Raw genomic sequence first — 16005 nt, 5'->3', positions numbered from 1 at the left:
ATTCGTTTATGTAGATACATAATGATTGAATTATTGATGTGAATTCACGTCACTGCTTAGCATCGGCCTGGAGATGGCAGCACTCCTCAGTTTTGCTAATATTCGTAACACTGCCCTCCACCTAAGTCTGATCGTCCCGATCAGACAAATCTCCCAATCTAAACGCCGCTAGCATCTCCAAATGTACCACTCTTCTAATCCGTGGTTTCCCAGTGGTTTGTATGCGGTAGATGGTATCACTGATCTTCTTCACAACTTTGTACGGGCCTTCCAAACTGCACCGAAATTTGGCTGGAACACCTTTCCGACGGTGAGGGTTGTTTAACAGTACCAAATCTCCCGCCAAGAAACCTTCCGAATTAGAGTTCTTGTCATACCAGTGTTTCATCTTACTACTCATTACCCTGGGCCGTTCCTTCACACTCTGTTGTTTGGTCAATGAACCACTTCGTAGAGCTTGCGCTGGACGGATTTGCTTTGCATAATCGGTATCGTTCCCACATTTCACAAGAGTAGTGCGCTCCGGCTTGAAACTACCCTCGCATTCTTTCTCGGAAATTCGTTGCTTCGTTTTCCTGCGTCTTTTAGGTTTTGTCAATGCCAGTGTTTCTCTCGCAGGTACTTTTGATTTTGATTTATTTGGCCCATTCGATCTATCAACTTTTGTCTTTGACTTTCGTGGTCTTTTTCGAGTCTTTTCCACCAGTACCCGATTACTGCTGAACCCTTTTTCCAAACTAAAGTTAAGTGGTATTTCCTGGTTCCTATAGCGCATAATTTTTCTTCGCATATCGATCCTGACGTCATGGTCAACCAAGAAGTCCACTCCCAATATGACTTCATCAACGATCTCCGCCACAACGAATTTGTGTAGAACCATGACTTTCCCAATTAATACCTCACATACCACTTCGCCTTGGACTTGATTATATTCGCCTGTGACCGTACGCAACCTTGCTCCAGGTAATGACTTTACTCTCCTGTAGACCAAATCAGATCGAATCAAGGAATGAGATGCCCCCGTATCTACAGTCAGTACACGCTCTTTACCATCCACATTCCCTCTGACGGTAAGACTGCTTGATTTCCTTCCAATTTGCGACACAGATATCACAGGACATTCAACAGCCGGGGCAAGTTTTCGTTCTTTACATTCGATACGCTCTTGCTCATTTCCGCCAACTTTGCGTTTACGGCCACCCACATTGTTGGAACTATTAGGGCCAAGATCGCAATAACGTGCAATGTGACCTGGGTTGCCGCACTTGAAACATTTAATAACTCCGGCATTCTTCTGTTGAGATCCCTTCAGTGCTTCCAAAATTGTGTCTACCCAATCTGGCCTTTCTACTTCCACACGATGAGCTTTGTATGCTGGTTTACTCAATAATGACGCCGTTTCCTGAGTCAATGCATGGGATACCGTTTCAGAAAATGTTTGCTTTGGGTTCGCGTATGTGGCTCGCTTCGTTTCGACGTCCCTTATGCCATTTATAAAGCTCTGAATCTTCACTCTTTCCGTGTATTCCACGGGTGCATCCGCATTTGCAAGATGAGCCAATCTTTCAATGTCCGAAGCAAACTCCTGCAAAGTCTCGTTAGCTTTTTGGTAGCGGTTTTGCAATTCTATTTGAAATATCTGTTTCCTGTGTTCGCTTCCGTATCGCCGTTCTACAGCAGCCATCAATGCGTCATAACTGTTCCGTTCGTACTCTGGAATAGTCTGTAAGATTTCGGCAGCTGGTCCTTTCAATGCTACGAAGAGTGCGGCAACTTTATCTTCCACATTCCAGTTGTTCACTGCTGCGGTCTTCTCAAACTGTAGCTTAAAGACCTGGAAAGGAACAGAACCGTCAAAGGATGGTGTTTTTACCTTTGAATTACTAGTTGAGACTGCCGGGCGATTCAGTTGCAACTGCTCGATACGTCCTCTCAAAGCATCCACCTCGGCCTCGATTTTTTCTTCAAACTGTAAAATTTTTGTATCTTGCGCCTCCAACTTCGAGGAAATACGTCCTTCTTGCTCTTCCAGTTGAGCAGAGATTTGCGATAATATCTGTGCTGAAATTTGAGCGACATTTCGGATATCCGTGCCTCTTGTGCTTCAATCTTCGCTGTTATACGGTTCTCCTGCGATTCCAGCTGAGATGACATTTGCGACGACATTTCGGATATACGCGTTTCTTGTGCTTCCATCTTCGATGTAATCTGTGTTGACATTTCTGACATACGCGTTTCTTGTGATTCCATCTGGGATACCATATACGTCTTCTGTTCTTCTAGTTGAGATGACATATACGTTTTCTGTTCTTCTAGTTGTGATGACATATTTGTGGATATTTGTGATGACATTTCTGTTATACGTGCCTCTTGCGCTTCCAGTTGGGATGCCAATTGCGACGACATTGATGCTACTGTCGATGTTTGTGCAGATATTGCAGCCAATATCATGTTCAAGTCTGTGCTCGTAACTGTCTGCGATGTTTCGTTTTTCTCTTCAATTTTTGTTGTTGTTTCGTCCCCATCAGGATAAAAGACAAACTCGTCCACATCAATTCCTTGCGACTCCATTACCTCTCGTAGCCGTGCTTGAAGTTCGATCTTATTGCCGGTTGTATTTAATCCACGGTTCTCCAACTCCTTTTTCAGTTGCTGGATCTTCAATTCACCGAACTTTGCCATGTCCTTGTTGTCCTCTGGAATTTATTCAACAATTCCTCTTCTGACACCAATTGTAACGAATTTGCTTACAAATCCTCTTATTTGCCCTTCTGCTAACGTTCGTATCACTAAACTGTTGAATAAATAACTCCAATTTGTAATAATGCAAAATGGCCTTTATTAAAGTACTTCACAATAACAAACTGTGCAACGAATAGCTTGCTTAATAACCACACTGATTGATAGCTCAATGAAACTCTGCTATTGCTCGCGAGATATCTTCTTAATCAAACTGCTTGACAACTCAAATCAAACTGAATTCTTCTTACTCGCTTGCCCCGCTTTTATAGTTTACGCTGCATACTTCTAGGCTCTTCGATTTCCAGAACTTACTAGTTGTTTCGGCTACAAAATTCGCCAGCCACAACTACGTGCACAAATTATTGCTCTCTCTTGTGACAACTCAGATAAGATATATGCATGTGTTTGTAGTTTACAGTCTCCCGCACACACATAAGCGTATAAGTAAATTCATCGGTGTGCGACATCTCATCTCTCGCTGCCTTGTATGTAAATGTTGCTCGTCGGAATGTGTACATATGTGTAGACGCAATTATTGATTCGTTTATGTAGATACATAATGATTGAATTATTGATGTGAATTCACGTCACTGCTTAGCATCGGCCTGGAGATGGCAGCACTCCTCAGTTTTGCTAATATTCGTAACAATATTCTTGATCTGAAAAAAGAGTAAACCTAATCTGAATTTCTACTAAGCTTTAAGTTGTAGATTATTCAAATAATTGGAGTTTTTTCTAAAGCTTAAAATTATTTTCTGCTCGCTTAGAAAAGATTTCAATTGGAAAACAAAAACCAATAAAGAGAGTTTATTTATTATTAAAATACTCACTTTTCTTTATATCAACTGTATTAATTTAAGTTACAATTTCATGTACATATATAATAAGGTGTGTCGTGATACGATTGCTGTTGGAATTAGATTTGAAACCAATCAATACTCCTGCTAAGGGTTGCAGAATTATTGCTTGAATGATTAGATTTAGAACAATAATAAGTCTGAATCAATTGCTAGTCGTACATTTTTAAGTTCATCAATTACGACAGCAATCCGATTCCACGACACCTTTGAATATTCTTGATCTGAAAAAAGAGTAAACAACCATGGAAACAACTCAAATTTTACATGAATATAACACACTTCTGAATTGTCCACATATAAAGTTAGCTGCTGCAGCAATATAGCTCAAAGCAATTAAAATATTTTTTATGTTATTATTAAAGTACTTACTTCCTTTTTATATTAAATTTATTAATTTAAGTTGCAATTTCATGTACATGTGAGGCTCCAAGATGCAAAACCAGATAAATGCTTATACTATATGTTATGTTTGGTTCTTATAATTAAAAATAAATATTGAAAATAAATTTTTGGTTGATATTTTACTCATGTGGCTGCTCCAGGTAAAGTAAATCGGCAGGTAAAATTCAAGTTATATGGCGGTTATATAAATGGTAAAACCGCAGTAAACAGTATTGTCAAAAGACTCGAAAATGTAGAGTGAAATGCCTGAAGAAATGACCGCCATTTGACGAGCATTGTGCCGTGTGTGAGCAGAATAGTACTATGCTCACATCCTATAAGTGGAAGCGGAATGCACGATCACATTAATAGGAACGAAACGGAAAATTTGGTCACAAAAGTTCATCACGCCCATGCAAACGTGACTATGAATATAATCGCTGCAGAAAGTCACAATGACCGTAAAATGACTAGTCAAATGACGTGCAGCGTTTTTGCAGGATGGTTAGTGGAGAGCGAAAAAAGCCTTGAATGTGTGGGTGAACTAGTTACCTCCGTCTCGTAGGGTAGCTAAGCAGTTTCATTATGGCAAAACCATACAGATGGTGGAAATTTATCAGCTAATTGTTACTTTATTTTAGCTGCTAAGACATTCCTACTTCTAGCGCAGTATGGTTTAGACACCCAACCAGCAAATTTCAAAAACAAAATACATGAAATGCGTGTGTTTGTTTGTATGTATGTCACCCTGCCGCCACGCTGTTTGTGATTTGTGAATTAACATTGCGATGTTGTGATATCGAGTCTCGAGGAATAACAATCGCCGATTGTAAATATCACCCATCACTAAGCATTAACTTTATCTTAATGTTGGCAGATCCCGTGATTTTTGAGGAACAATGTTATCTGTGCTTGTGACCTCTCAGTCACAGCGTATTTTATCCGTGACTGTGACATAGGAAGAGGACCCAGCAAAAATCTAGTGACCAAAGATGGCGACCAACAACAAAATATCCCACATTGTTCCACAATTGTTAGTATGGCAGAATGAGATGGCCTAATTGAAATGCCCCATACATATATGCTTGCCTTTTCTTACATGCTATGTACCCTCAAATACGTCACAAAAATTTTCTGCGAATCAGCCATTCCGTTTACCATAGTTGCACGCAACATCAATTTATAATCTTCCAAAAATTATATGCATAAATTGTACAGATAATTTGCAAGCAGCATATAATTTCAAACAAGTAAATTGTACAGATAATTTGCAGGCAGCATATAATTTCAAACAAGTAGCTCGTCGTTCAGATGAAGAATTTAAGAAATTGTCGGCTACGCAGAAAGTGGAGACAAAATTAACAGCTTTGTAATGTCATCGATAAAATATATACATACATAAATGTGAATGTTGCTACAAAAGCGCGATTTATTTAATAAAAACATTTAAATTAAGTAAAAACAATGCAAGAATTATATGTGAAATATACTAAAATGAAATTTAAGTGTATCGTTGCCAATTTATATAGGTATTTATGAGCATAAAAGTTTTGAAAGATGTGTAAATTGTAAGTGAGAGTGCTATAGAAATTTGCTAAATTTGCAAACTTTAACATCAAATAACTCGTAAACTATAAGTCTGCGCACTTTAAGTTATATATATTTGTGATCGTGTGATCGGGAAAACTCTCTTTCATTTGATACCAAGTTTAACCCCGAACTCGGGGGGTGCTAAACTAAATCGCTGCCATGCTTTCTTACAAAGTGAAATTTTATATCTAGTGTGGAGAGGAAGCCCAAGATTGAAACCACACAAGGCCCACCAAAAGATGAAGGGAAAAGGAAACTGCGCCCACCGAGTGCACCTAAATTGGATGCCAGCACGTATGCTTACATTATAATATGAAATCAAGGCAGCGATTTAGTTTAGCACCCCCCGATTTCTGGGTTGAACTTGATATCAAATTAAAGAGGGAGTTCTCCCGATCACAAATATATATATATATATTTTAAAGTGCGCAAACTGACGATTATTTGGCCTTGATGGCTGGAAATGGTTATACTTCCTATATTAATGAGCCGACGCGCTTAAGTTCGGGTACGTGTATTGATCATATTTTTTGCCGCTTTAATGCCGTACCATATAGATATTGTAATAGTTTTAACATTGACTTGCAAGTAACTGATCACACGATGACGGGTTTGCAAATATTTGGAATTGTTTTCGACAAACCAAAAGCAAATCGCGTTCAGAAATCATATACCAAAGTTAATTTCCCTATGCTGAACCATAAGCTATGTTTCGAAAGTTGGTCGAATGTCCTCGCTGAAAATGACATATCAGTAGCTTTTTACATATTTTTAGATACCTTAAACGCGCACATTCTCAACTCTTCGTATACTGTAAATGATCGTAAAAAAAATGTGAGACTTAAGCCTTGGATTACTCGGGATCTCCTACAGAAAATAAAGCTCAAAAACCAACTAAGAAAAAAGTGTGCTAAGTATCCTAGTAATAGAAGGCTCCGCACTAGATACAACAAAATAAGTAATAGCACCAATAAGGCCATACGACTGACGCGGGAAAACTTCTTTCGAAACAAGTTTAATTCAGCACTTGGTAATATTAGGAAAGAATGGGAAGTTGTCAATAATCTTCTTAATCGAAACGGTGAAAAAGATAATGAGCGAATAGCATTACAAGCTGGGAGTCAGTCGATTACGGATGCTGTGGAAGTAGCTAATAAACTTAACACGCACTTTACAACGGTTGGGAACACAGTATTAACTAACTGCAATTGTCGGTTTGCGACCCATTTACCATCGGGCCAAGATGCTCGAAATAGCTTCTTTTTTGACCCTATCACAGGTTTCGAAATTATAAGCATTATAAAAACCTTAAAAAACTCTAGTTCATGCGGTGAGGATGGTATTTCCAATTTAATTTTAAAAAAGATATATTTTAATGTGGTTGATATACTGATATACTTATTCAACACCAGCATTACTCAGGGTATTTTTCCCGATGGTTTGAAATGTGCGATTGTAATTCCGATCTTGAAAAAAGGGGATAAAAAAGATGTTAATAATTACAGACCTATTTCACTACTCTCGGCCATATCTAAAGTTTTTGAAAAGGCTGTTAAAACCAGAATTGTTAATTTTCTAAATAAAGCGAGCTTTTTTAGCTCCATGCAGTTTGGCTTTCGTTCTGACCTTTCAACAGAAGACGCTTTGCTAGATTTTTGCACCAACGTCTACAAAGCTCTGGATGAAAAAAGAAGTTGTGCTGGTCTCTTTGTGGACATAACAAAAGCTTTTGATATGGTCGATAGGGGTGTACTATTGGATAAACTATATAGTGCAGGATTCCGCGGTGTTATGCATAAGTGGCTTAAATCGTATATATCGGGCAGAACACAAAAAGTTAAAGTAGAATGTAGCTACAGTAGATTACAGCTTGTTAATCTGTGTGTTCCCCAAGGCTCAGTTCTTGGTCCAATATTGTTCTTGGTCTATATTAATTCAATATTTAAGCTTCCATTGAGAGGCAAGGCCACTGCCTTTGCAGACGATCTTGCAATTGCGTACAGTACACCGAATTACTTTGAATTAATATGTGACATTAACCATGATATACATTTGTTACGAACCTGGTTCGCTTCACACAAACTGATTGTAAGTAGTAAAACTAGACTTATGTATTTCAGTCATGTTCTCAAAGAACAACCAAGTTATGATGTCATATTTCACTCCGCAGTGTGCTCTCGCTTTAACATGCACCATATATCGTGCACTCAAAGTGACGCGATGAGATCTTTTGATTGTAATAGAAACTGTAGTGAGAGCTGCTTTAGGGTTGAAGTTGTTGAGAATTTCAAGTACCTAGGAATTATAATAGACAACCGCTTGAGTTGGTCTGAGCACATTAATGCACTAAAAAAATACTTTCTATATACCACTCGTCACTTTTATCGTCTGAAAAAGTTATGTTCAATATCCACTTTAAAAACAGTTTACTACGGAATATTTCAAACTAAACTGCAATATGGTATCACATGCTGGGGCGGCGCTTCGGCTAATAAGCTGTCAGCAGTGGTAACAATTCAAAAGGGGATTATAAGGCGAATCTGTAGTGCAAACTATAGGTCTCACTCTATGCTATATTTTAGGAAACTAGATATATTTCCGTGTCGACATCTCTATCTTTACAAAGTTTTAAAAACATTCTTTATACGGTGTGGCTACCTGGAAAGCTTTCCTTCGGAAGTCTACAACTTACGAAGAAATCTACTTCCGATGGTACAAATTCCGCATACTAGGACGTCGCACTTTAGAAGTTTTTACACATACACGTCGTGCAAATTTTTCAACTCCCTTCCTGCCACTGTACAGGTAATAAGAAATGTCAACTTATTTAAAAAAGAAGTTAAGCTGTATCTTTTTGGTTATAATCACTTTGAATTAGAAACGATGCTGAGGATGACCCTATAAACCGTACATACCTTAGGAAGCTGCAAATATTTAGTATTGATTCTCTTTCATATCTTTGATGATTTAATTTAATGTATAACTTAAACTCTTTATGCAATTTTTATTTTTGTACACCCCACACAAAACAATATACCAAAGCTAGGACTGGCATTTAGAACTATGTTAAACTTTAATATAAAAAATGCCATATACTTTTCCTATGCTGCATAGTAATTTGAAATTATTTAATGTAATATTGTAATCTTAGGTTAATAAGTATGCATCTGGAAAATGTTTAATAAAATACAATACAATACAATACAAATACTTATAGTTTAAAAGTATATAGTAATCCCTCTAGATATTCAGATTTCATGGAATCTCAACGTGGAGAAGGAGGTGAAAAGTCCTTGACTATGGTGGACAGACACACAAAAAAGTATGCATACCAAAAGGTTAGAGGTGGTTTGCAGATTAATAATGCTAACCACAATGGCCAAAGATATGGCGTTAGCAACTGCAACAAGCCTGAAGGCTTCGGGCAGCTTATAAATAACATATACTTTCAATTCACAATCTCATCAATTAGTTGCTTGGCTCGGATATTGTTGTATCCAGTGTAGAGTTAGATAATTCAAGGTTGAAGGGAGGCACGATTGTTTGAGGGACATGGTTTATAATTTATTCAAGTCCATAAAGTTGAGTCTGAAAAAATCAAAAATTTAGAAACAAGTTTTTTCAATTTCAAAAGTTTTTCTAAGCAGAGTCGCCCCTACACAGTGATTTGGCTAACATTTACATTTTTTTATTCAATATTTAGGCAAGCATATACTTTGGAAAAGGTTAAGTATATCAGCAGTGGAAGCAGAATTTTTACGCTCGCGTGTTTGGGTCCGCGCTATTTTTGTGTTTCTGAACGTGTCCTATATCAGGTAAGAAATATGAAGAGAAGAACGTTTTATAACCTTTGCAGTCAGGAAAATCAAGAATTTAAGCGCAGTGTAGCCGAATACGCCAATATTTCAAAATTTGCTCGGGCAGATGCTGATTTTAATGCAGTTGCGACAGATGTGTGGGACACCACCTCCGAAAGCTCTTTCTGCCGTCAGGAATCTTCTGAATGTGCAACAGATGCTGAGAATACGTTCGACAGCTTCCCTTCTGAACTTTCGACTGCAGAAAAATTGTATTATATAAAGTCATGGGCCATGCGACATAATATTACCCAAGAAGCATTAAATGATCTCGTTCGGACCTTATTAATTATTGGGGTGAAAAATCTGCCGCTGTCGGCACAGACAATTCTTGAAACACCCAAAAATAGTGTGGAAGTACAGAATATTCTCGGTGGTGAGTTTGCATACTATGACATTCAGTCCTACTTCGAGTCAAGGTTGTTTCCTAGTCTAAAAAACGCTACACAAGTATTAATAGATGTGGGAATTGATGGTCTCAAACCATTTGAAAGTTCGAAGAGAGTGCTATAGCCGATTCTAGGATCAATTGTCGGTAATGCAATTGAGCGTCCTTTTTTGATTGCGTGTTTTTCAGGAAAACAAAAACCAACAAACGCAAACGGTTTTTTGAAAGACTTCGCGGAGGAAGTTAGTCTATTAAGGACAAATGGCTTGAAAGTAGGCTCATTCCCCGATTTGAAACGGTTTGATGTTCATCTATTTATATGCGATTCACCCGCACGAGCTTTTATTTCTGGAGTACAAGGACATAGCGGAAAACACAGTTGTCCTAAGTGTTGCCAGGTGGGAGAACGTATAGGAACAAGATTGTCATTCTCAAAACAGATATGTGAGTTGCGAACCGACTTATCCTTTAAGAACAGACTTGACAAGGAACACCATAACTTACAACAACAAAGTGTGCTTGAGGCAGCAAACTTTCGTATGGTATCCCAATTCCCCCTAGATCCAATGCATCTTGTTGATCTAGGCGTGACAAAGGGAAACATTGCTGAAATGAATACAAGGTTTGACTATATATCTTCCTACGTCCCTTCAGAATTCGGAAGAGTTTGCAGAAATTTAGAAGAAAATAAAAACTGGAAATCAACAGAGTACAGACAGTTTTTACTTTATTCTGGGATATTTGTTTTAAAAGGTTGCGTTGATGATAATTTGTATTATCATTTCCTTCTTTTACATGCCAGCATACGAATCCTTTCTTGTGGAACATTTTGCGAAACCGAGACCAATGTTGTACAAGAAATGTTAGACGAGTTTGTCAACCTCTTTGGTGAAATTTACGGTGACGATTTAATTAGCTTTAACATCCACTGTTTGTTGCATTTGCCTGCGTGTGCCAGAGATAATGGGACTTTGGATCAATTCTCTGCATACAAATTTGAAAATTTTATGCAATTCCTGAAAAAGTTGATAAAAAAGCCCAATCAAATTTTGCAGCAACTTTATTTTCGCCTTCAGGAGAGAAAATGCCTAGAAATAAAAAAAACATCAAAATATGGTTCTCTTATTATTGATCCAAAAAAAGAGAAGGATTCATATTTCTTTAGTAAGGGGACAGGTCCAATAAAAATAATAGAAACAATAAACGAATCGGGAAAGGACGTGGTAGTAGCGAACGCATTTCTTAAAGTCGATAATTATTACGAAGCACCACTTGAGTCACTTTCAGCCCTTAGTATATTGGTTGGAAATAGGTTGGATGAAATGAGACTTGAAATTTCCTGGGAAGATATTGAACATAAGTATTTTTGTATTCCTTTTGAAAATAAATATCTTCTCATACCCTTACTTCATAACCTTTTTCACAAATTTTCTAACTAATATTCTTATATTATCGCTTGCTCCAATTTGATGACATGCGGAGGTCCACACCAAAACGTAACATTTCCAAAATGTTTATTTTGGAAAATATATATATATATTATATTCGTAAGAAGCTTTCCTAAGGCATCAATGGTAAAATTAACTTTATCAATTTACTCGAATTCACATATGAATGAAATGTTACGTTTTGGCGAGTGTAGTATGCTTTATTATTTTTTATTAATATGAATAGTCACATACATAATATCTTCTTGATGTAAAAATTCAAAAATTACAAAGTTCAAAGTAACTTAAACTCAAAGTTAAATAAAAATAATAACCCTACAGTGAGGACCTCCTCATATATTTTCAAACAAATTACTATAAATGCTACTCGTAATTGTATTTCTTTTTTTTCATGGAGAACATATGATCAGAAAGAATGGCGAGCCAGGACATATTTGAAGAAGACATAGATATGTATACCTCTACTTCGAATAGGAAAAGCAACGCCTTTTTAAATATTTCCAGCTCTACTACCAACCAAACATTCAAGGGTATGGTAGATGTACTTCCCTCCGCTCCCAATGCAACGGACCCCTATTTCGTGGATGTAGCACAACACAGCGAACCGTTTCCATCTCAATTGTATGCAAATAACGCCAATTTGCATAGTTCGTCTGGCTCTACAGCCAACCAACTAAGAATTAAAAAGGTAAAGCTGGTGAAGGGCAAAGTAAATGCCAATTTGGTCGATGAATTTGCTTCGAATTATATTGCAACAAACCCCCATGTCGTGGATGTAGCACAACGCAGCGAACCGTTTCCATCTAAATTATATGCAAAGAACGCCAATCTCCGTCATCCGTCTAGCGCCACAACCAGCGAACCATATACGCCAAAATTCCGAAAGTTTTACTTGTCAAAGGGCTTCAATGCAACAAATGCGCATTTGGTCGATGTAGCACTACACAGCGAACCGTTTCCATCTAGCTCAAAAGCTATAAACAACAATTTCAATAATTCGTCCAGCTCTAGTACCAACCAAAAACACAACAAATTGATTGATTTACTTCCCTCCAATTCCGATTCAGCAAACGCCGATTTCATCGATGTAGCACAACACAGCGCGTCCTTTCACTCTTCCTTAAATACAACGAGTACCGTTTCGAATAATGCGGCTACTTCCTTAACCAACGAAGGGACATTCCCTACAACAAACGAAAATATAATGGCAATACTACAAACAATATTACAGAAGCATATCGACCTGGAATTTAGATTGACTAAGATTGAAGAAAAGGTGCGTAGTGAAATATTGAACTGTTATTTGTGAAACCCTAGCAATTGTAGCCGCAATACCTTGATTCTCTTTAATTATTATTTATGCTATCATTTCAGCTTCCAGAATTGGCAGAAGTCATGGCTATCTATAAGGTCATGCGTGACTCAAAAGTTCTGATTAAGAAAACGCACAAAATAGTGTGCCGTATCAGCGGAGAAACGGAAAATGATACTCACACCGAGCTCTCTATCGTTATGCCACTAACATCGCTGGATTCAGTTTATGACATTGAGAAAAAGTTGGACTCAGATGATTATCAAGAATCAATGGTATTTTTGAATATTTTTAATTGTGTTTCATAACTTAAATTGGTGGTTTTCATTTAGAAATCATATATCTTTATGCTGCAAGGTGCATCATTAGACATTATTGGAGTAATGAAAAAACTTTTCTCTGACAACGTTCTTTTCAATTTTAACTGGGACGGAGTACAGGGCAAACGATCTTTATCTAAACTGAAACTCGTGAACAGCGTACTTTTTGGTAGTGTAATTTAAATATTTTTAAAATGTTATTACTAACATTGTCCATTCCTATTAATTTAGACGTTTTCAAACTGCAAGGCAGGATCGACTTCGAAGACAGCATGAGACGGTGTTTAACGCTGAGCCACAATCGGCATAAACAAAGGCGGTATCTGACCCATAAATCCAGCTCTGAAACAGCATAAACCTACCTACAACAAACAAACAAGACACACTGAAATAATCTTGATTAAAAATTATATAAGAACCTAATAATTCTTTTTTTCCTACGTTCCTATTCTAAGCTTTTTATGCTCTTATTAAAATAATATTCAACAATCGCACAAAGTTTGCGAAGATTCTTAAAGCAATTTAAATGCAATGTATAACAAAAAAGTATTTTGACTATAAATATTTGTGATGAACTTAACTGAAATAATTCTAAGTTTTTTCCTACGTTACTAAGCTTTTTATGCTCTAATTAAAATAATATTCAACAATCGCACAAAGTTTGCAAAGAATTTTAAAGCAATTTAATTGCAACGAATTTGTCAATAATTTTTAACCAAAAATTTATAAACTAGATGTATAAGAAAAAAGTATTTTGAATATAAATATTTGTGATGAACTTAACTGAAATAATTATAAGTTTTTTCCTACGTTACTAAGCTTTTTATGCTCTAATTAAAATAATATTCAACAATCGCACAAAGTTTGCAAAGAATTTTAAAGCAATTTAATTGCAACGAATTTGTCAATAATTTTTAACCAAAAATTTATAAACTAGATGTATAAGAAAAAAGTATTTTGAATATAAATATTTGTGATGAACTTAACTGAAATAATTCTAAGTTTTTTCCTACGTTACTAAGCTTTTTATGCTCTAATTAAAATAATATTCAACAATCGCACAAAGTTTGCAAAGAATTTTAAAGCAATTTAATTGCAACGAATTTGTCAATAATTTTTAACCAAAAATTTATAAACTAGATGTATAAGAAAAAAGTATTTTGAATATAAATATTTGTGATGAACTTAACTGAAATAATTCTAAGTTTTTTCCTACGTTACTAAGCTTTTTATGCTCTAATTAAAATAATATTCAACAATCGCACAAAGTTTGCAAAGAATTTTAAAGCAATTTAATTGCAACGAATTTGTCAATAATTTTTAACCAAAAATTTATAAACTAGATGTATAAGAAAAAAGTATTTTGAATATAAATATTTGTGATGAACTTAACTGAAATAATTATAAGTTTTTTCCTACGTTACTAAGCTTTTTATGCTCTAATTAAAATAATACTCGAATTTCAGAACCTGCCTGAATATTCAACAATCGCACAAAGTTTGCAAAGATTTTTAAAGCAATCTAATTGCAACGAATTTGTCAATAATTTTTAACCAAAATTTATAAAATAGATGTATAACAAAAAAATATTTTGAATATAAATAATTGCTGATGAATTTAACTGACAGTACCAATACCATCAACTAAATAGTCCTTATAAATATTGTAATCACATAATTCAAAGCAAAAAATTACTATGAGTACCTACGTTTATTATTGCAAAATCACGAAGAAGGAAAATTGCATGAAGTACATTCAATCTAAAATTATGCCACAGAATGCATATATCGCATTTTAAACTAAAAAATATGAAAACTTAAAAAAATTCTCTGATTATGAGTTGAAATACTTTTTGGTTTAGGTTGTGATATGTAAAATTACATATTTTTGTACACAGTTCTAAAATGTAAAGGGAAAAAATTTATATTTGTGTATTAATTGAATTATTAAAAAGATATTGTTATATTAATGATATAGAGAAGCGCCAATACGAATGTAAGTGGTTTCAAACCGCTGGTAGGCAATTCACCAATTTAACTGTCAATAAAATGTTAAATTGTTCATTTTATGTAAAAAAAATTTGAAAGTTGCAATTAAAGTTCTGAAAGCTCGGAAATTTCAATTGAAGTTCAAATAATTACAATTGAAGTTCACAATTTTCAATAGAAGTTCAGTAAATTATAATTGAAGCTCAGGAATTTCAACTGCAGTTCAGCAAATTACAACTGAAGTTCAGAAAATAACAATTTAAGTTCAATTATAATTTTCTGAACTACAAACAGAAATTCTGAACTTCAATTTTAATTTTCTGAACTACAAATTGAAATTCTGAGCTTGAATTTAATTTTCTGAACTTGAATTGAAATTTTTGAACTTCAATTGTAACTTTCGAACCTCAATTGCAGCTTTCTGAACTAAAATAAAAAAGTTATAGCATTAAAATTGGCGAATTACAAGTCAACTTACCCAAATTGTGAATTGCCTACTCACGCTTTGATGGTTTACTGCAACAAATAGTTCTGTTAGTTCTTTTCTTTTGTTTTCTATATCATTAATTAATTTATTTAAGTTTCCCTTAACTTTGTATGCATACAATCGCATACAATCGCATACAATAAAATTTGTATTTATGGGTCACCAACAAGACTGAAAAACTATTCCTTAAGACTTATAGTTAATAATTTACAACTATTATAAATAATGTAATATATTGTAAAAATGTTTAATAAAAGAAATGTTAATAGATTTGAATTAAAGAAATATTTTATTTATATAGCAGTATAATCCAAGTAAAAAAACGGTCATAACACTAGTCAAATGACGGTCATATTAACGTAAAAATACTCGTAAAGTTACAGGTATATAACTCAAAAAATGATTGCCAGAACGTGAATGTAAGAACAGTACAGCACTATAGTTTGTTTACATTTCGATAACCTAAAACCGTATATGTGTGAGCAGTATGGACAATCACATAAATAGGTACGACGAAATGGACTGGTCACGAAAGTTACCGCTGCCCTGTACAAATGCTACTTAACGATTTACGTGTTCCATCGACACAGCTGTTAGTCATTTTCCTAGTCAATTTACGGGCACATTTTTGC

The 16005-nt window shown here is 35.4% G+C and overlaps 1 protein-coding gene across 4 annotated transcripts; it reads left to right on the top strand.

Moving 5' to 3' along the window:
• The first annotated feature begins 5147 nt into the window (after nucleotides 1-5147).
• LOC137240066 (uncharacterized) lies at nucleotides 5148-15643 on the top strand. 4 transcript variants are annotated; one of them, XM_067765985.1, is made up of 6 exons: nucleotides 5148-5352; nucleotides 9277-9388; nucleotides 11664-12542; nucleotides 12641-12853; nucleotides 12911-13067; nucleotides 13130-15643. In XM_067765985.1, exons 3-6 carry the CDS (start codon nucleotides 11682-11684, stop codon nucleotides 13252-13254), a joined length of 1356 nt encoding a protein of 451 aa, XP_067622086.1. In that variant the 5' UTR covers nucleotides 5148-5352; nucleotides 9277-9388; nucleotides 11664-11681; the 3' UTR covers nucleotides 13255-15643. The 4 variants fall into 4 exon arrangements, with proteins under 4 accessions (XP_067622086.1, XP_067622083.1, XP_067622085.1 ...); XM_067765982.1 differs by having other exon boundaries at nucleotides 5148-5512; XM_067765984.1 differs by lacking the exon at nucleotides 5148-5352 and adding an exon at nucleotides 8805-9154.
• Nucleotides 15644-16005: the final 362 nt, after the last annotated feature.

Source organism: Eurosta solidaginis, chromosome 2, assembly GCF_040869045.1.
Source record: "Eurosta solidaginis isolate ZX-2024a chromosome 2, ASM4086904v1, whole genome shotgun sequence".
Lineage (NCBI taxonomy): Eukaryota > Metazoa > Arthropoda > Insecta > Diptera > Tephritidae > Eurosta > Eurosta solidaginis.
Note: the sequence above shows the minus strand (reverse complement) of the source record. Positions and strands in the feature narration are given on the sequence as shown.